The following is a 20,322-nucleotide window of genomic DNA, read 5'->3' on the forward strand; positions in this document are numbered from 1 at the left end:
AACTCCCCATTATCTTCAGGCATCTGATTCCTCATCGGAACTACCTTCGCCCGTGTTCTGGGCACTGCTTTCCTCCTCCCCCTCATCAGTAACAACTGCCGTAGTCTTGCTAGCTGCCTTCTCCAGTCTCATAGCGTGCACCCATTCCTCGGCGCAAGAAACAGCGACTTCCGGCTGCCTCTTGTGCTTGATCAAATACCCCTGGACCTCAGCCGGACTGAACTCGCCCGAAGGTATCTTGGCAGCAAACTGCTCTGAGAGCTCCTGAATCCTAGCCGAAGCTTCCCGAGGTTTTCGTTCGCCATGAATCAACCGTTCCTCCTTGGCTGTCTTGTCCAATGATGCGAAAACAGTTCTGAAGATTGCTGCCGTAATCTGGGTATCCGCGGATGTGAAGTGAACAGTCATGTCTACGCGGCCAGGCCTGATAAGCGCTTTGTCTAAATTCTCGACGTGATTGGTGGACATGATCAGGATACGACCTTCCTGACTGGCAACACCGTCCAGTAAGTTCAGCAGTCCGGACAAGGACAGTTTTCCTTTCCCAGGAGACTTGCGCCCGCTCTTCTCGGCACCAGGGTCTCTAGTTGAAGTGAGACCGGCGGCGTCGATGTCCTCAAAGAGGACGATGCAGACCTGAGGGAGCTGCGTAAACAGCGACGCCAAGTTCTCTTCAGATGCGTTTGACGAGCTCAGGCTGACTGTGTATATACGCAGCTTGAAATGGCCCGCAAGTGCAAATGAGAATGATGACTTGCCGGTGCCTGGGGGACCAGCAAATAGGTATCCTCGCCTCCATGGGATGCCACAGTCTGTATACCACATCCGAGTCTCGGGCGACAAATAGTCCGTGATGTCGTCGATGATGGACTCCTTTAGACCGGGTCGAGTGACAATTGTCGAAAAATGTCTTGGCTCTCTTGCCATGCATCGCTGCCACGTGGGTTCCGAGCGTGGCTGCAGGTTTGCGCGGTAGATCATGGTCTTGTTATCGTCCATCCTAAGATACTCCTTGTGGGCTTCGTCAAGCAGATCTTTCAGGATGGCCGGACTGTATCCAAAACACCAGAGACTAATCTCCTCGCGTTTCATATTCGAGAGGGAATTCGGTTGCTGGTTGTCCTTGTCTCTTCTGAAGAAAATGGGCCGGCCTTTGTACCAGAACAGATGCGCGCCAAAGCTTGGCGTGTATGCCAGTGGCTTTGGCTGGAATTTGTCGTTCCGTGCCGATAAACCACTATCCTCAAGGTCGTCTCTCCACGCCCATGGAGACCATACTGTTGAGTTGAGATCCATATTGACAATGAAATGCCTCGAGTTGGACCCGAACGGCTGGCCAGCGACCCACGACATGATGACATTCTTTCGTCATAGTCAGCGACTTGTACATTGTGAACAAAGAATGAGTAGGGATGTACTGACATAAATCTCGTCATCTGGCCGAATTTCTGCAGTAGACATGAAGCAAGTTTTCATGATACTGCGGACGTGTTCACCGACGTACGCCCAAGCAAACCCGGTCATTCCCAGAATAAGAATGAAAGGAACATACGAGGACAAGTCTAAACCCAAGTGCCGCCTGAAAAGCTCCACGGCGATGCTATAACCGGGGAAAAGGGATTCCATGCCCGATGGTTGGCTTTCCATGTCTCTGAACGTCCTAGGATCAGGAAAGCAGCTGCCTTCCGTGTCAAAGGACCAAGGTACCTCTTCCATGATGTAGTGTTTCAGTCAGCTTGAAGTGGTTATCAGGCAGCAAAGATGCCAAAAAGCCTTGAGCTGACGGCTGTGAGAGTTTGAAGTGAGGGTTTTATCAAAGCTGAAATAGACGGCTTATGAAGTGTCTTGAGGTGCGGCTGACTGCTTAGGTAACCTGGGAAATGTCCCGCAATCATCATCACGCCTGGCCATTTGGACCAGTGATAGCTGCAGGCCGATGTAACTTGTCAGCGGCATTGATGCTTTGTCTCTTATTGGTAAAATGCTAGTAATTCTGGGAGGACATGAAGTTCGACGAATCAGAATGAAAGATGAAAGTACACCAATAAATTCCGTGCGTTACAGCACGCTAATTCACCGAAATCGCCTTGGTCAAAACCAGGCAGCAGTATCCACTCGTCTCGCGTTTAAAGTAGCTCACGGGGCCCAGAACTTGGCTTCTAAACTCAGAAGAGGCTGAGTCCTATTCTGCCTAGTTGTTGACTCACAACATGATGATTTGCACCCTAGTGCAGCCGCACGGATACATTCGGGGTGGTGTCTAAGGTGTCTATCAGAATGACCCGTTTAGACGCGGGCTGGAAATAGCGGCCGCGACCCACCGTTGGGTCCGTATCCCGGATCGGGACTAAGAAGCGGAGAAGCGGCACGCTCGGACACCGATACCGTCGCAATTCATTGATAGACCTTTTCGGCCATTCTGGTAACAAGATATCTGTTGAAGTGAATGTAACTATTGAGCTAATTTAACATTCATGAATCATGAGATGTTTTCTCTGCGTCTTCGGAAAGTATCTCTCAAGTATAGCGCCGACTTTTTCGGTGTTCGCTGAAGTGTGTTGAAATCCGTGTGTACGATACCAAAGCGTGGGCCGAATCCAGCAGACCATTCTGAAAGTAATATCAGCCAAAATTCACTACCCCCAAGGACCATTGGGACGTCACAAGGAGGAAAACTTACCAAAATTGTCCATCAAAGTCCACGCATAATACCCCTCCACGCGCACTCCGTCTTCGTAGATCGCGCGTGATATGGCGTCGAGATAAAGTCCGAAATAACGTTGGCGAAACTCATCCTCAACCGCTACAGCAACGTCATCCTCACCCGGACTTGGGCAACCGTTCTCGGTAACAATGACGGGGAGTTTGTAGCGGTCCCAGACCCAGTTGAGCAGCTTGCGAAAGCCTTCCGGTGCAAGGCGCAACCACTGCACACCAGATACCGGCCCTATTTCTACGCCCTGCGCGTTTACTGAAGACTCCTCAATGTTGCCGGTCCAATCATCGTCGGCTGGAGGAGTGGTCAAGGCGCGAGCGTACTTGGTTGAGTAGTGGTTCATGCCGTAAAACGCGTTGATAGAAGCTGTCTCCCGGAGGAGATCTTGTTCTTCGGGCGTGAACTGGGGCAGCCGATCGCCAAGATACTGCCTCATGGAGTCTGGATAATCCTGACCGAGGAACACTGGATCTCCAAACCAGCCAATGTAGAATTCCATTCGACGTTGCGCCGCATCTCTATGAAACTGACTCCCGGCATCAAATGGTTCATGAAAGTGCCCGTTGAGCACGATGGATATGATACCCTTCTGGTCAGACTGGAACTCCTTGGCGTAAATCTGAACGACTGAGGCATGGGATATGATGATGGTATGCCCGACTCTCCACGGCTCAGTCTTAGTATCAGCGCCAGTCGCTGCACACCGACCAGGTGCAAGAACACCGTTGTGGTGGGCGAAGATCGAGATGATGTACGGCTCGTTAAACGTAACCCATTTCTTCACCCTGTCGCCAAAGCGAGCGAAGCAGAGGCGCGCATAATTCTCAAAATCAGCCTTGAATTCGGCCGTGTCGAGGAAGCCTCCATAACGAACATAGAGCTCCTGGGGTAGATCCCAGTGATATAGAGTAACCACTGGCTCAATGTTATGGGCCAGAAGTTTGTCGATGAGGTTGTTGTAGAAAGCAATGCCCTTCTCGTTGACGGCGTCGTTCCGACCTCCTGATGGTATTATGCGGGTCCAAGCAAGCGAAAAGCGGTAGACGTCGACACCAAGGTATGACATAAGAGCCACATCCTCATCCGCACGGTTGTAATGATCGCAAGCGGTGTCTGCGTTCTGCCCGTTGGTTCGGGATGGCTCGAGATGAGTGTAGGTGTCCCAGATCGATTTGCCCTTGCCGTCCTGGTCAACAGCACCTTCGACTTGAAAGGCTGCAGTGGCAGTCCCGCAAGTGAATTCGGCAGGCAAGCGAAGCTCTTCGACGGGCAAGTCATGGCCGGTGGTTTGACTGTAGGTAACCAGATCGCCGGCCTGGAACATGGCGGCTTCGTTCGCCATCTTAGCCAATTTGATCAACCAACTTTTGAAACAAAAATCAGACTTTGGTGTAGGCGGCAAACCGAAGCTTGTCATAAGAAAAATTTGTTGTTTCAAGCGTTTCAAGCCATGCAGTCAATCTCAACCTGGATCACTAAGTGAAGCGGCATTCATTGTCACTCGCGTCTATTCGGCCCCGACGCTGACCCGAACGATTCTAAGAAGCAACCATATGCGGTCTCTTTTCCCCTTTTACTTCCAAAACGGCATATATCGGCGGGTGCTAGTCGCTGGGGCAACTTGGCGCTTTTGATCACCCCGTTCTGTGTTCCTCAAGGAGAGGCCCCGCATCAATACGATGTACGTACGAATACGGGTGGATACACCTCCTCAGCCTTAGTGTGACCATCAACCCATCCTGTTGTCACCTCTCTGTGTTGGATGGCCAGCCCTTCGTATTGACATGAGTTCCTCGACGCAGCTCGCTCCAAGCTATCCCGAAGTACTTGAGCAGTATCATCAAGGAGCATGGGAGATTGACGCAGGGATGGTGAGGTCGAGAAGGCGGCCTTTGTCACTAGAGACCGACATTTACAGACCATACTGCAAGGCAGATTGTGCGCATTGGCATAATCTGAACATCTTCCAAGCATTATCGCTATATCTTCTTTCGTCCTGCCTCTCATCATGGCTATTGTAACCGATGTTCAATTTGAACACTATCACGCACCGAACACCATTGGGGTTCAAGAGACAACTCCTCGTATCTCTTGGAAGATTCGGAATGCAACGTTTGAGTTTGCTCAGCGATCATACGAAGTTGAGCTGTCGGAACATGCGGCGAATGTCAAGGAACCTCGAGTGACGATAGTAGAAATCGTCTCGGCTCAGCGCTCTCTTGTCCCTTGGCCCTTTTCGAAGCCGTTGCAGTCTCGACAAAAGGTCTCAGTCCGCGTTAGGATCTGGGGGAAAGATGAGATATGCACGGATTGGAGTGAAGCATCTCATCTTGAAGTTGGTCTCCTCGATCGCGTAGATTGGCACTGCGAGCGCATTGCTGCACCTTGGGGCCCTGGGACGTCCGCGCCGGATCCCGAACAACTGTTCCGCAAAGAGTTCGCTATTGAAGGGCGCGTAGCTCAAGCTCGCCTGTACATCACTGCTCAAGGAGTTTACGAAGCAGAGATCAATGGCCGGAGAGTCGGTGATTATTTCCTGGCTCCTGGTTGGACCTCATACGACGGAAGACTGCAATATCAGACCTACGATGTCACTAATCTACTGAACGTCAGTAGTTCAGAAAACTGCATGGGGGTCAGAGTTGCAGAAGGGTGGTTTTCTGGCAGGATTGGCTTCGAGGGTGGGCATCGCAACATCTGGGGCCCTCATACAGCACTCGTTTCGCAGCTCGAGATCACATTTTCTGATGGTCGCGTTGAGTACATCGGCACCGATGGCTCCTGGAGTGTCACTAGGGGCCCCATTAGGCTTGCTGAGATATACGATGGGGAGAAATATGATGCGACTTTGGAGATCGAGAAATGGTCCGACCCGATAACCACTACGGACTTCGATATGTCCCGCTGGGAGCCTGTTCTTGTGTTGCCATTCTTACCCGGGTCGACCAAATTGGTCGCTGGATTTGGCGAGCCCGTCAGAAGAGTTGAGGTTATCAAGCCTGTGGATCAAATCACCACACCTACGGGGAAAACGATTGTCGATTTTGGCCAGAATCTAGTTGGCTATCTTAAGTTGACGAACATCAGCGGCTCGCGAGGCCATATCATCAAGCTCTCGCATTCTGAAGTCCTGGAGCACGGAGAACTTGGAACTCGTCCATTGAGGATCTGCAAAGCTGTCGACGAGTATATCCTCAAGGGCAGCGCTGAGGTGGAACAGTATGAGCCGCGGTTCACCTTTCACGGTTTCAGATATGCCCAAATCGATGGATGGACCGGCGATCACGATGTCATGACCTCTGTCGAGGCAGTTGTGTGCCATACCGATATGAAATCTGTCGGGTTGTTCTCGTGTTCCGATGACATGCTCAACAAGCTATATGAGAACATTACCTGGGGCATGCGAGGAAACTTCCTTTCAGTACCAACTGATTGTCCACAGCGCGATGAGCGGCTCGGCTGGTCTGGCGATCTGGCCTTGTTTGCGCCCACTGCCTCTCTCATTTACGACTGTTTTGGCATGTTGAAGAATTGGCTCATCGACGTCGAGTATGACCAAGGTGTCCTTGGCGGTGTTCCTCCAATGGTGAGCCCTAATGCAACATTGCCGGATCCGATCTCGTGCAGGAGAGTTCCGTGTGCGATATGGCACGACGTGACTATCCTCGGTCCATGGGCACTGTACCAGGAGACTGGCGATGAGACCATCTTGGCGCAGCAGTACAACAGTATGTTGACCTGGATGAGGGTGTTGCCCAGAAACAAGTCCGGAGCGACTCACCTATGGGATACTTCAGTGTTCCAGCTTGGGGTATGTTGCCTTGAACGCCAGACTTATGACAGCTTGAACCGAAGACTGACCACTTCGCTTAGGATTGGCTTGATCCAGCGGCACCTCCCGACGCACCTTGGAAATCGCCCACTGATGCCAAGATGGTTGCCAACATGTTCCTGATCCAAAGCCTGAGTCTCATGGCCCGAATTTCCGCAATTTTGGGACACAAAGACAAACAAGCCGAATTCGAGAAAGAAGCCGGCGCCGCGAAGACAGAGTTTCATCAAGAGTATGTTACCCAGAATGGCCGCATCGTATCAGATACGCAAGCAGCATACGCAGTGGCAATTTGCCTTGACATTCTCAACCCCCAACAACGAATCACAGCCGGAGCGAGACTTGTTGAACTTGTGAGGAAGAATAACTTCAAGATTGCTACCGGCTTTGCAGGAACACCATTCCTGTGTGAAGCCCTCTTTTCTACGGGTCATACCCAGGTTGCATACAGCATGCTGTTGGAGAAGGAGTGTCCTTCTTGGCTTTATCCTATCACCATGGGCGCAACAACCATTTGGGAGAGATGGGATTCCATGTTGCCCGACGGGAGCATCAACCCTGGCGAGATGACATCCTTCAACCACTACGCCTTTGGAGCCATCGCGAAGTTTCTGTATGAGAGGGTGGCAGGACTCCAAAGGCTTGAACCGGGCTGGACTCGCTGTCGGGTGGCGCCGGTGCTCGGGGCCGAATTCACCCATGCATCTGCTACCCATCTCAGTCGTCACGGTACCGTTTCTTGCTCATGGCGTACTTTGAAGGAAAAGGATGAGACAGAGACGCTACAACTGAAGGTTTCAGTCCCACACGGTGTCACGATGGAGGTGGTCCTTCCGGGAATAGAAGGGGAGACAACTGAGGTCGTCGGAGCCGGAGAGTGGAACTTTCGGGTTACGGTCAAAAGAGATTACGAATGGCCCGTTCTGCCTCTAAAGCCCAAGTCATAGCGGATATAGCCGCATATCATCGTTTAGAGAAATGCATAATACCGTAGTTGTGTCCTGGAGGTTGAGAAAAAGGGTCGCAGCATAATTCAGCACCAGCTCTCGGGCTATCCATAATCTGACCTTTCGATTAAACCATGGTAGCTTCCGTTAAGGGGTATCATCTCGTCACCTGCCCGCCCCGTTTTGGAGGACTCCATCGCATGAATATTGCATTTTAACCTGCTGGAACTGCTGAGGTCTGAAGCTTCCTTGGCGTTCAAGCAGTTTGGCGAACAGGCTTCAAGGGCATAAATGCTGAAAAGTTCTGTTGGCCCCTTATAGTAGGTAACTCGCGATTTCGCCTGAGCGCATGCACGTCTCCCAACGTCTCATTTATGCAAGCTTGACATCAGAGACCAAGTCATTGACAGAGAAGAATCTGGGAATGCTTTGGCCAACGATAGGCTCGTTTGATGTCGGAGGGAAAACCAAACGTCAGAAAACGTGGCACTTTGGACAAACGTAAGACTTTGAAAGAGCTCTTAGGTTGACGTTTTGATGATTATGGTTCGGATTGAATTGACTTTTTCATGCGGATGCGCACCCTCATTATGACACTGACAGGTCCGGTATTCAGCAGGACCAAAGCCAAAACTTTACTGAGAGATGATCCTTTGAATAATATGAACTCTTACTGAGACAGGCTTGCCACAACCTCAGATGACATTTGCACACGACCTCTTTAAGTGAGAAAGTACACGGGTCAAAGTGTCTGATGGCGAAGCACTCGGCATCGCTGATACTCATTCATGGCCGCCTAGAAGCATAGACGATTGTGTGTGAAATGTTCGCATTGAAATGTGCTGAGAGAGCGCTGCTCTCGGGATATCAACTACAGAGTCCTCGGAAAACAAAGACAACGTAGACCATCCAAAATCTGTTGTTGCTGGTATCGTGTGTATGTGTGGAAGAGCAAGACCCCGGCTCGCTCTCGTCGCGTAAGTTTTGATACCCCTTTCCCAAAATCCCAGTAAATCATAGTGCGCCCCGTGAAAGAAAAGAAAAACATAAGAAACTGGAATCAAGAGACCTGTCCGTGCGGGTCTCTTTGGTCCACTTCTTCGTCTTGATCTGGGCTTTCTGTCCTGTTTGCACCAGGTTTAACCTTTCGATATTTCCATTTGCTGATTGCCCGCCTCGGACTCATCGCCTTCTTGAACTTCGTCCAAGTTCCCTCTCGCTTCGGTCCTGGAGGTAGCTCGTACTCCCCGTCTTCAAATGGGTTCTCATCTCGGAAGGGGTCTCCTTCGGGGGACTCGTTCAGTTGTCTGAAGTCCTCGCTGAAGGGGTTGCTGTCGGAATACGAGTAGTCATCGTCGTCAAAAGGGCTCGCCGTGCGTCGGCGGAAGGTGGGGCTGCGAAGGGACGGCGTTGCCGACCGCGGGAGCCAGGAAAATCTGCGTTGGGCATCGGGGACGGGAGGTGTGGGTTCTGGTATGATTGTCGTAGTCATCGCGGTGTTGATGGTGTGTCTCCTGGTGTTGGGCGGCTAAGACGGCGAAAGAGTCAGCCTGAGCGCGCAGGAAATGGGTCAGACATTGCTCACAGTCGCGCACATCTGTGCCTCTGAAAAGGCAGTGCTTTTCTCGTCGATATCCATGGCTGATCCCCTCGTCTTTTCGTCCGGGTCGCAGAGGTAACCGTCCAGCATTTCAGCCTTTCGCAGAGAGGAAGCTTCGTTGTTGCGCTCGGCGACGCGTTTTCACAATCAGAGAGGCCGTTTCCGTTCTTTTCTCAGTGCACCTGGCACGTTTGGATCGTTTTTTTCGCCTCTTATGTCACAGTCGCTCGGCCTTGGTGGAACGAAAGCTGGGGGCGGGGGATCAGGGGCGCGAGCGGGTACGACCAGCCACATATATGTATGCCCGACAAGACGGTCGTTTCACGGATTGACGAGTCATTGATCTCATGTAGGCCTGGTTTCCTGGTTTGTTTGGCATTTTCATTCGATGTCAGGTGCTTTAAACAGCATATTTGATGGGTCTGCATCGCCCTTTCTTTCCAAGGGATAGAGAGAGGGGTAAAGCCTGGCCCAACCGCTCGTTTCCCCTCACATCAGACATGAGACGCAAAAAAGGGCGGTTGATGCACATTGGAACGGGACTGGGCCTTCTCGATCGTGGACCCGTTGTCTCTCGTTCCATGCACTGCATGTGTGATTGGTGGGAGATGGTTCTCGAAGGGTTCAACATCGTAGGAAAATCCATGTTGAAGGCGGTGTTGGCAACGGACGGTGGGCGCGGAAGAGATCCATTTCAGCCGTTGCATCCGGGATGGCCCCCATCGGGACCGGAGGCGATCAGTCAGTCCAAGCGGGGCCGCCCACCCCGACACACATGGGGAACCCATCCAGAAAGCTTGTGGTGGCGGGCACCTGTCGATCCGTATGCGCTGGCAGATGTGGCTCCCGCGTTCGCATACGTCTTTGCAACTGGGGGAACTGGGACCATCGTGGCATTTGATTCTGGTTCTTCCAGTCTGTCTTTCGAATCTTGTCCCAGGCCCCGTGTTCGCATGAACAACTCTAAACCGGCTCTGCATGTTATCGAAGATGCACAGCCACGTTTTGACCGAAACTCAAGCTCGGATTCCGTCCCTCCATTACGAAACTGACGTCTCTGGAGGATTCGAGTATCCAGAAGAGGAAACATGCCTCGACATAAGCATCATGCAAGACGGGTATGTTTGCGATAAGGTCGATCGATCACGCATAGAACGGTAAGACAGGCGTGTCCACCTGCATCTGCCCTATGACTCTAGATGGCAAATCAACTGTCGAATTATGTAGCAACCCCGGCTCTTCCGATCTTGCAGCGCAGTCTGTGCGCTGACTTATCCCACTTCAAGAAGCGGTGGCGAGTGATCACGGGCCTGTTTTTGTACGTGCGGATTCACCACTCAACAACAAACTAGTGGATTTTAGCATGTCGCTTGACTGATCGCTTGCTTTTTGGCATCCATTATGCCCATCTCACAGTCCACTGACCGAGCAACAGCATGGACATGCAAAAAATTCGACGACGCTCCCCGGTCGTTCCGGAAATTAGCGGCGATCATGGGTCAGCCTCATCCAGGACCCCTTTTTTTGTTAAAAGAAAAAAGGCTGCCGAACCCTGGAACCCACCATCACCGAAGCCCTCCTTTCTGTCTTTAGTGATATACTTCCACACCAACTATCCGAATTCAGAAAGCATGGTTTGCTGAACGACGCGTCCTGGTTCGACGATATCGCAACATCTTCTTTTTCTTGACTTTTCGAACAAGATCTGGGCCAGAGCCTGAAACCTTGGACCAACAGCCAACATGCGATTCTGGAAACAGACAGTGGAGGAGAGTTCGGAGCAGAAGGCATCGCAGGGGAATGCTGTCGAGGAAAGTGGAGGACGCGTGGGCGATGTCGAGACCGCCATTGAGAGTCGGCCAAATAGCCACCACGAGAAACAACCCACCCTGCGATTCACGGCTCATCAGGCGTTCTACATTTTTGGGCTTGACGGCGTCGGCGCCGCTATTCTGTCTGGAGGCATAAACTTTGGCATCGCCTATGGTGAGTTCAACTCGACACTTCCAAGCCGTTGGAATTTCTACCAGCGAAAGTGCAGGCGCGAAAGAGGAAACTTGAATAGCAAGCTAACAATCGATTTGCAGGCATGTATTCATTCCAAAACTTGGCAACACACCCTATCTGCCTGTTTCAACTGCCCAACACCCTCGCCGGAGATGCAGTGGTCACCATCCTCGTCCAAACTTTGATTACGTGGTTCATTGAGCTTATTCTTGTCGAGCACGATTTGAAGAACGGGGCCATCCGTCCTATTGGCTTTTACAGAGAGCCTGTTCGTCCTCTCTGGCGATGGCTCATGCTTTTGGCTCCGATTGACGATGGTGGGCAAGTTGTTCCGGCACGCTCCAAGAAGTGGCCCGCGTTCCTCGTCGATCAGTTCATTCGCATCGGCCTGATCTTTGTCGTGTCGTTTTTCCTACTATGGGCGCCTTCGGTTGGCATCTTGGTCGCGATTGGCAAGCGAGGAACAGGCAGTGATTGGGACTGGTATTTCCAAAAGCAATGGGCTCCGCAAATCTTCAAGGGCGTCCTCGGTGGTCTGCTCGCTCTTTTGACGACGCCCGTCATGGCGTCCTTCTGGCTGGTCAGAGAAGGATGGCGACTCAGGAGAGGAGAGCCCATTATGGAGTGATTCACAGGGTATCCTGGGCGGGCCCAACAGCAACGGGAATAGTCTTTTGGCTTCAACAGGCATGAGCTGTCACCACATCCGTACCCCGCAACACCACACCGCCGGCTCTTGATGATTTACCCGGCATGGATACCGATGAAGATACCCATAGATGCCAGCGGTTGCTGTTGTCATGGGTGGAAGATGCGGGACACGACGCGTCGGGTTCGGTCTTTACACCGCAAGTGCGGCGTATGCGGGGCTCCAGAGGCCTCCTTTCTTTTGGTGGAATCTACTCAGGTTATGGGGGATTCAACGACATGGTTTCGCCGGCACGGTCCGGTCAATGAGTGGACGACACGATGGAATATGCGCAATTCGAACGGAGAACGATATACCCGCGATGCTTATACGTCATTCGGCTACATGAAAACAGACTCAAAAAGGCTGCGCTTTTGTTATTACATCTGTTGCATTATGTTAGAAAGCCGACCTTTTAATATCTAGTATGATAATATTGCCATTTTTTATATTTGCAAATTGAAGCACAATTGTACAAAACGCATGAAAGTATTTGAATTTGATTGTTGAGAGTCGGAAGACTTAGTCACCATCTGTTATGGTCGGGTTCAGGGACAGCGATTATGAGACCAGCATAGGGCAGAGGATCGTTTCTGTGTATTGATGTGTACTACTCTGCCTGCGAAGGAGCTTCCTTACAGCAGTTTCGTACGCGACAATTTCTGAAGTTATGAGCAGCACGTATGGATGACTCTTCAGCAATAAGTGCCTGTAGATAGCGCGATGCTTCACTGGTTCTTAGGTAACTTGAGGATCTGAATGGCTTCCCGTTCCTGAATCCATATCGACCTCTGTTACTAAAGTAATACTATTGGCACATCAAAGTGTCGCCTCGCAGCATTTGGGATGCAGCGTGAGGTGTTACACGCGCATTGAATCACACTTGGAGACTGTTCTTCCCTGCATTCGTGATCGCATGGCACATCCTCTTTCCATCTCTGGGACAAGAACTCAGCGCTTCTGCTTACAATGTCGGACCTCCACGAAGTCTCGTGCATCCTCCTCAGTCTCCCTCCAATGTCTCGACGGTGGACCGCCATCACCGAGCAAAGGCCAATGACAACCAGTGGCCAGCATAAGATGTTGTTCGCCGGAGAGTCGGATGGGAGACGGCTGAGCTCGACAACAAACCGCCTTACAAGAAGCTGAATTTCCAGAGAGCGATGGCTGAGTGTTGGCGTAAGAAGTAGCTTGATATACGCAAGACAGGCGAGCCGGTATAGCTCTGAAGTTGTGTCTTCGTGTGTTTTCGCGGCACCGGGTTCCGCGTCGGTTGATAGGCTCAGAAGTTGGCTTTCGAATTTTCGAAGCTCGATGGCAACAGGGTAAGGAACTGCCGAAACTAAGGAAGCGTCTTTGATGAGAACAGATACTTTAAGAATGGTTGAAAAGATCTCGCGGCATCGATGTACTAGCAGAGTTCCGTGAAACCCGTTGCCCCAAACAGTAGGAGAGTTGAAAATATGAGATGCCAAGTCGAGTTTAAGCTCTCGACCGTGGGAGAATGATATCAAGGCAGCAAAGTAGCAGAATATCTCAATAGTGATTGCTCGCAAAGGAGAATCTGTCCCCGCGTCTTGACAACTGCCAGAACACAGAGCTGCCACTGCATTGACATGGGGTATGAGCCTATCACTATGAGTGTAGTTGACAGCCTACGCTGGTTAGTAATTCTAGTGCGAGTTTACTATCCGCAAGCTGAGTCTCACCTCATGAACACAGAGGAGGATGATTGCAAGTACTACGTCGTCTCCCGGAGAGACTTCATGGCCATCGCTGAGATGCGATGAACCTGCAGCATTTCCAGACCGACCATTCTGCTTATTCAGAGCTGCGTTGATTCCAGCCACGGCCTGGCCATAGAAGCCATGCGTGAGGCCGAGCAAGTTGGAGCTCGCCGGCTCATACTTGCACATGTCGCCCGCAGCCAACGCCAGAATGCAATTTAGAACGATAGGATTCCGAATTGCAACGGGGATTATGAGTCCCAAATAATCTTCGCTTCTCTCGCCGCCACTTGCCGAAAGCCAACGGGGACTCTTTGCGCGGAAATGCGACATCAATCGGTCCTGTACAGATGCCGGTGGGAGGGCGAACACGGTGATCAGAGAGCGCATCTCTGACTGGACCGCAAAGTCTTTGTTGAATGCATGGCGGCGGCGAGCGATCTGCTGGCTACAGCGCTGAGGAGGCTGCCAGTTGCAGGAGAGCCCTCGTTTGATGCATGAGGTACAGCGTGGGTGGGTTTCGTCACATTTTCTCTTGCGTTGGCGACATTGCTGGCAGCCGGTCTTTGACCGTTGACTTGGCGTAGCAGGTACTTGTGACGGGCTTACTGAATTTGGAATCGACGTCTGGTGGTTGCTCATGCTAACGAATTGGTTGGGTTAGACTTGTGACCCAGAGAAGTTGTGTCGTACTGATGAGACTGGAAACTCGGTGGACCCTCGGTGACAGCCTGTGGGAGCCGGGGTCCACAGAACGTAGGGGCTGGTCTATTGAGAGACGCCAGAATAGGAAGTCAGAGATTTGGACTTGAGTGATTGATGCGGCCAGTAATTGTGGACGTAGCCGAGATCGGCTGGCTCGAAGCAGTAAGTAAGGTATGAATACAAATTTGCGTTGTTTACGGAAAACACTCCTCACAGAAGCTTCGGATAAAGCGAAAGGAAAGTTGTCGCGTTGGCCCGGTACGTACCGGCGCATAGTTAAAGCTGAAAAAGGATTAGCTCGAGGGCCACAGTCTCCCCTGCTGCAGTTGTAAGTGTTCTGAGAGGTCTTCACATGAAGCTTAAGAGCTAAGTCTCTTCCCCAATCTTTTCAAATAGGTGTTTCTCTCAATTTTCAGCTTTTTTGAAGCCTTCTTGCGCGTTTTATTTTAAACGGACAATTCAATTTTGCCATGGTCCCCAACGTTGACGAGGCGGATAACCTCGCCCGCATGGAGCGGGGCGAGCTGTACTATGCTTTCACCCCGAATCTTGTGGCAGCCAGACGACGCTGTGGCGAAGCAGTCGGCCGGTTCAACAGGGCAGGCGACCTGACCAGGCGAGAAATAGCACAGCATTGGAAAGAGTGAGCGGCGAGCGTCTTCTTTTTTCTTTTGCCCTTCCTTCCTTCGAGTGCCTTATTCAATAACGACTGGGCAGGATAACGAATGACGACACCCCTCTCCCTGCCCCTGGCGCATCGACTGAGGAAGATGACCAAGTATTGCAGAGTTATCCCTGGATTGAGAGGCCCATCAACATCGATTATGGAACCAACATCAAAGTTGGCGTGAACGTCTTCATCAACTTCAACTGCACGATAATCGATACGTGCCTCGTGTCCATTGGGTCCCGAACCATGTTTGGCCCAAATGTCTCCCTCTACAGCGGGACTCACCCACTGGACCCGGACCTGCGGGATGGCACGAATGGCCCAGAATATGGAAAGCCTATCACGATCGGAGATGACTGCTGGCTGGCAGGAAACGTCATCATCCTTCCTGGTGTGACGATCGGCAATGGCTGTGTAGTGGGAGCAGGGAGCGTGGTTACCAAGGTAGGCTTCATGTGAGAAAGAGATTATTGATGTTGACTAGGACTGACATTATTCAGGACGTCCCGCCTTACCACGTAGTTGCTGGAAACCCTGCTAGAGTTCTGAGAAAGATTGAGAGGAAACAGAAATAAATTAGATTTGAACTGCTGTTATCTCTCTCTTAATTAAACTTGTGCGTTCTAAGGTTTTTGAATGATAGATGACCAGTAGTAAATCAACGCCTTTATGAAATCGAGTAGATACTTGTTTTGTTGTAGCGAGATGTGGTAAATCAACCGAATAGCTGCCAAAAATGAGCGAACAACGGGATCTCCTGTAGCTAGACACGGTACCTGAAAGACGACGACGATGGCCGGCTTTTGCCAAGCTGGCGGAAATGCAACTTCGGAAATAATCCCGCATGGGAGACCTGATGAGCGGGGTACAAATTTACATAAGAAGACGGCTTGCTGTTGCTTCGATATCGCAGTTCACCCACTCTTCTTCCTCACAACCATATACCCACATTGGCGTCCTCTGACACGATGCCTTCGGAAACACAGGGTGTTGAGCTTCGAGGCGTAGCCCAAGATCCAGCGACAACTAACGATGATACCTTCGCCCAGTCCTTGCCCCCCGCAGATAAAGACCCGCTTGCCTGGAAGTTTCTGTTTGGCTCTTTTGTAGTCGAGGCTGTCTTATGGGGTATGCGGCCCTTGGTCATTAGAATGGGCCGTTTTGCTAACGCATTTGTACAGGATTCCCGCTGTCATACGGCGTGTTCCAGGATTACTACACCAAACACCCAAGTTTTCAGCAAGACTCCAATATCGCCGTGATCGGAACCGTAGCGACAAGTGTCTACTTCCTCGGCGGCCCGATAGCGACACCTCTGGTGGCGCGCTTTCAGGTGTGGCAGCGACACATGATTGTCGTCGGCTGGCTGGGCTGCTGCGTCTCACTCGCTGTCGCATCGTTCATGTCATCAGTGCCCGGCTTGATTGCCACGCAGGGTGTCCTCTACGGCTTCGCGTTTACCCTGTTGTACTACCCCGTCCTCCGTATGCTGAATGAGTGGTTTGTCCAGCGACGCGGGTTTGCCTTCGGTATCATGTCGACTGGCGCTGGCTGCAGCGGCTTTGGTTTGCCCTTTCTTCTGGAGTGGCTGCTGGCGAAGTACGGTTATCAGACGACGCTGCGGGCAATGGCTGTCGTCCAATTTGCTACTATTTTGCCGGTTATACCGCTTCTTAAAGGGCGCTTGCCGGTCTCCAGGCAAGGCACGCTTCGCAAAGACGACTTTACATTCTTCAAGAAACCGCTCTTTTACTGTTTCGCCCTCGTCAACCTCCTCGAGGCTCTGGGCTACTACATCCCATCCCTCTACCTGCCGACATATGCAACTTCCTTAGGCCTCTCTGGGACAACGGGCGCATTAATCCTCGCCGCGAACAATCTCGCCATGATATTCGGCCAGCTCGCCCTCGGCTACGTCTCGGACCGGGTCAAGAACGTGCTCACCCTGGTATTCGTGTCCTCCTTCTCGGCTGCCGTGGCCAGCTTCACGATCTGGGGCTATGGCTCATCGCTGGCATCGCTTCTGGTCTTTTCGATTATTTTCGGGCTGGCCACGGGTGGTTTCCCGTGCTTGTGGCAGCGGTTCGGATCCGTCTTGTCTGATGATCCCGGGCCGGTCTACGCGTTGATGGCTTTTGGGAAAGGGCTCGGGAACATTCTCATCGGTCCCATCTCTGCGGCGCTCATGGCGGGGAGGGTGAATAAGAGCGAATATGGGCTTGGTCACTTCCAACCGTTGATCATCTTTCTTGGGTCGACGATGTTGTGTTCGTCGCTGGGAGCTTTGGTCTGGCCGCTGTGTCGCAGAGGCGATGGACGTTAAGCTTGGAGATGGCCTCACGATAGGGAGATTGGTTATAGCAAGAAAATTAAATTGTCTATCTAGCCTGTTAGTAGATGTACCACTATGCAATAAACAAGCCCAACCTCATTCTGCATCCTTGTTGTTTGAAGGCTGTCGGTTGTTAGAATCCGGGTGCCCGCCCAACGCCTATTAAAACGAAAAGCGAGGAACTGCAAAAAAGACGGCAAAAGCAATGGTCCTGTGAGGGGATTTAACCCTCTGAGTTGCCTCATGCCTGAATCGAACAGGCGATCTCCTCATTACTAGTGAGGCGCTATACCACTTAGCCAATGAGGCTGCTGGGGCGTTGGACGCTTGTTGTTGCAGGTTGGTGCCACTGATGGCAATATGATTCCATTGGATTAGCGAAGTGCGCGAGACGAGGGCTTGCTGTCCCACTTGGTTTCGGTTCGAAGATGGGGCTAGCGTTCTGGTGTTGTGGTCGGGGACGAGTCTCAAGATGATCCACCGCCATTCCATTGCGGATATCAGCATGTCCTTTCAGAAATGGGGGAAATCTCATAATATTAGTCACATTAGATTTGGATAGTTCTAAGAAGGTGGGGAATCAGACCTTGTGGTAGACTGCAAAGTTCCATTGGGTGCACGCATGGGCCTCTCATGCATACAACTTCAAACCAGAAACCAAGAGGTTCATTGACCGGCTCGAAAACAACTGCCGAGCGAAATTGTATCATGCCAGCTAGCAAGCACAAGTCTAAACGCATAATAACAGAAAAAAGCGTCCCTCGTGGTGCTCCCAGTCATCAGTCAAACCCTTTATTGTAAGAATCCGGCACCCCTGCATGGGAGATGAACCAACGGCACCGATTGAGTGGAAGACGCCGTGCCATTCCCGCCGATCTCCCCGCATTCTCAGCGGTCGGATTCCCGCCACTAGCGGTTTTGCTTCGACGGGACTGGCGGAAATCATCACCTACCTGTCTCCACGCTGGCGGAAATCGGGATTGGAACCAGAGTACATAATACCAGTGTTTTGGCCGTGAGCTGTGAATTATGGATGATTTCCAAAGTTTTCGACATCCATGGCGAGTTTTGCGTGGGTGCATGCTTCTGAACGTTTTCATCATGTCTTTTGAATGGAGCTGTACGATTTATGCCGATGTCTTTGAGGAAACCCGCCTGGCAATCTACGATATCCGAAGTAACCGACCTCAAGCCGAAGAAAAACACGGAGATCACCCCATGCCCTCATATCCAACACGGCTCAATGGATTGAATCGTCTTTGACCATTGTCTGGTTATGGGTGTTAGCCTGTTCGCACGAAGACTTGACCTGATTCCTCGTTCGGATTCGCGAGGACACGCATCTATCCGTGACTCAACTTCGCTTGGGTGTGCGGCGGGAACCTGACGTTGCCGGGCGGCCCCAAAGGCAAGGAATATGGCCTTCAGGTTTGAATTACCACGGCAGCCCATAGAGGACGTCAGGACTACTTCCGTATCTCCGGTACAGGTTCCCGGAAATTCACGTTTGTATATGGTTTTATTGGGGAGGCTGTTTTCTGTATCTCGTAAGATATAGCTGTTCTCCAGCTGTTCTTTATTAGAAGCTGACTTACAACTAACTCAAAGGCCAGATTTCCATCCGAGACTGTTGTTGTTCAACCTGTCTACCATCTAGCCTCTCGACGGCCCGATGCCTTCGGCTTTCGGCTAATCCTTAAGAGACGGAAGCTAATGCAATGCGTTTATACTGGAGTTGCAACCTCGAGAGCGAAAGAGACCAGCAGACTGATGCATGGAGAGCTTGGGGAGGACAACTCATGATCACATGTCCAAATAACCTCGTACTTCGGCCGAAAGTTTGAGTCCAAGTGCGCTGTTTTGATCACATAGGTCGCAACGAAGGCCAATTATGGCAGCCCGAAGACAACACCGTGGCCAAGAATAGCAGGAAGGACGATCCAGTGGCGTCATATCTGGAGAGAAGAAGCTGAAACTTGCAGCTGCATGGCTCTAGATATGCGGCCAGGTCGCATCGACCCGGATCGCGACACGGGGTGGTTTACTAATTAGTTTTCCGCGTGGCAAGACGAGAGATTGTAAGGTTGCGGGAGCACCCGTCTGGGGTCAGGAACACGGCCCTTCGGAGACGACGGAGACGATGCGGAATCAACGGTTTGAGACATGCAGAGGGCTTCGTCTGCTGCATGAGGTCAGTCGAACTTGAGCGAGTTTCCTCATCGATACATCCTGGAGCAAGCTTGGGATGACAGGAACAAGAACGATCGGCGGGCATTTCGGACGAACCAGGATAGTCTACTGGCGCGGCGCAACCATCCACCAGCGAAAATTAGGCTTCAGGGCCCCTCATTTCGACAGGCTCATGGAGGACTCGAGGGTGGGCTCAGAGCTTGATTGGGCGGAGGTGTGTCCAAGACTGGCAGAGTCGCATTCACTCATACCGAGTTTATCAAACCGAACCAACGATGGACGGGCCATGAATCCGGAGAGTTATGCGGGCGCGGTATTGCAGGTACGGGGAGCGTGACATTGAACCGCTGGATGTGCAGTTCAGGATCAGGAGCTTTTAGGGAGGGGACACTCGTGGAGGGCATCGACCAGAAGAAAGCCTTCGGCTCGTCGCTCCGCAAATCCATCGGGGATCCACTCATGGGCTAACCAGATCCGGCTAGACAGAACCTCCGTACGGCCCAGGCATGCGGAGAAGACCCATATATGAGGGGCGTCCCCCGTTAGCCGAGCCACTGGGGATGCTCCAATGGGGGTTGAAAAGCGGGGGAAAGAGGCCGTACCGGGCCAGTGCCACTTTGCCCGCTGCAGGAGTGGCCTGGCCTGCACCTGCCTTGGGGGAGGAGGGAAAGAGGGAAGGAAGGAGCTAGGAGACGAGCGTGTGACTTGCTGTTTTTGATCGCCTTGTTCCGAACGTCGACTCGAACGGCCTTTGCTGCTCAAAGAAAGCGAACTTCACATCAGGCCAGAGACATATCAAGGACGCGGTGGACGCGACTCGACTGGACCATCGATTCGCCATCAGGATCTGGCTCTCTCTCTGATCACGACTCGCCTCCGTCTATCCCTTGCGACCACAGCCCAGCCCC

The 20,322-nt window shown here is 51.8% G+C and overlaps 7 protein-coding genes across 7 annotated transcripts; 4 read left to right on the forward strand and 3 right to left on the reverse strand.

Moving 5' to 3' along the window:
• Positions 1-15: 15 nt before the first annotated feature.
• bcsl1b-4 (putative mitochondrial chaperone BCS1-B) lies at positions 16-1,716 on the reverse strand (the record flags this gene model as incomplete). The annotated part of the gene is made up of 2 exons (XM_032031084.1): positions 16-1,362; positions 1,423-1,716. 2 exons carry the CDS (start codon positions 1,714-1,716, stop codon positions 16-18), a joined length of 1,641 nt encoding a protein of 546 aa, XP_031889093.1.
• Positions 1,717-2,660: 944 nt separating this feature from the next.
• Positions 2,661-4,058, reverse strand: BGL1B-0 (Beta-glucosidase 1B; the record flags this gene model as incomplete). Its single annotated transcript, XM_032031085.1, has 1 exon — positions 2,661-4,058. The coding sequence occupies one exon, from the start codon at positions 4,056-4,058 to the stop codon at positions 2,661-2,663; it is 1,398 nt and encodes a 465-aa protein (XP_031889096.1).
• A 666-nt stretch (positions 4,059-4,724) lies between these two features.
• On the forward strand, positions 4,725-7,495 carry bglO-0 (putative beta-glucosidase O; the record flags this gene model as incomplete). The annotated part of the gene is made up of 2 exons (XM_032031086.1): positions 4,725-6,527; positions 6,590-7,495. The coding sequence occupies 2 exons, from the start codon at positions 4,725-4,727 to the stop codon at positions 7,493-7,495; spliced, it is 2,709 nt and encodes a 902-aa protein (XP_031889095.1).
• A 1,060-nt stretch (positions 7,496-8,555) lies between these two features.
• On the reverse strand, positions 8,556-9,185 carry CGGC5_v006356 (uncharacterized protein; the record flags this gene model as incomplete). Its single annotated transcript, XM_032031087.1, has 2 exons — positions 8,556-9,023; positions 9,081-9,185. 2 exons carry the CDS (start codon positions 9,183-9,185, stop codon positions 8,556-8,558), a joined length of 573 nt encoding a protein of 190 aa, XP_031889102.1.
• A 1,652-nt stretch (positions 9,186-10,837) lies between these two features.
• On the forward strand, positions 10,838-11,730 carry CGGC5_v006357 (Uncharacterized protein; the record flags this gene model as incomplete). Its single annotated transcript, XM_032031088.1, has 2 exons — positions 10,838-11,081; positions 11,183-11,730. 2 exons carry the CDS (start codon positions 10,838-10,840, stop codon positions 11,728-11,730), a joined length of 792 nt encoding a protein of 263 aa, XP_031889101.1.
• A 2,962-nt stretch (positions 11,731-14,692) lies between these two features.
• On the forward strand, positions 14,693-15,467 carry CGGC5_v006358 (putative acetyltransferase; the record flags this gene model as incomplete). The annotated part of the gene is made up of 3 exons (XM_032031091.1): positions 14,693-14,865; positions 14,940-15,336; positions 15,393-15,467. 3 exons carry the CDS (start codon positions 14,693-14,695, stop codon positions 15,465-15,467), a joined length of 645 nt encoding a protein of 214 aa, XP_031889285.1.
• A 393-nt stretch (positions 15,468-15,860) lies between these two features.
• apdF-14 (Aspyridones efflux protein apdF) lies at positions 15,861-17,215 on the forward strand (the record flags this gene model as incomplete). Its single annotated transcript, XM_032031092.1, has 2 exons — positions 15,861-16,020; positions 16,074-17,215. 2 exons carry the CDS (start codon positions 15,861-15,863, stop codon positions 17,213-17,215), a joined length of 1,302 nt encoding a protein of 433 aa, XP_031889396.1.
• Positions 17,216-20,322: the final 3,107 nt, after the last annotated feature.

This window comes from Colletotrichum fructicola (assembly GCF_000319635.2).
Source record: "Colletotrichum fructicola Nara gc5 chromosome Unknown KSG_Nara_v1_contig03, whole genome shotgun sequence".
Classification (NCBI taxonomy): Eukaryota; Fungi; Ascomycota; class Sordariomycetes; order Glomerellales; family Glomerellaceae; genus Colletotrichum; species Colletotrichum fructicola.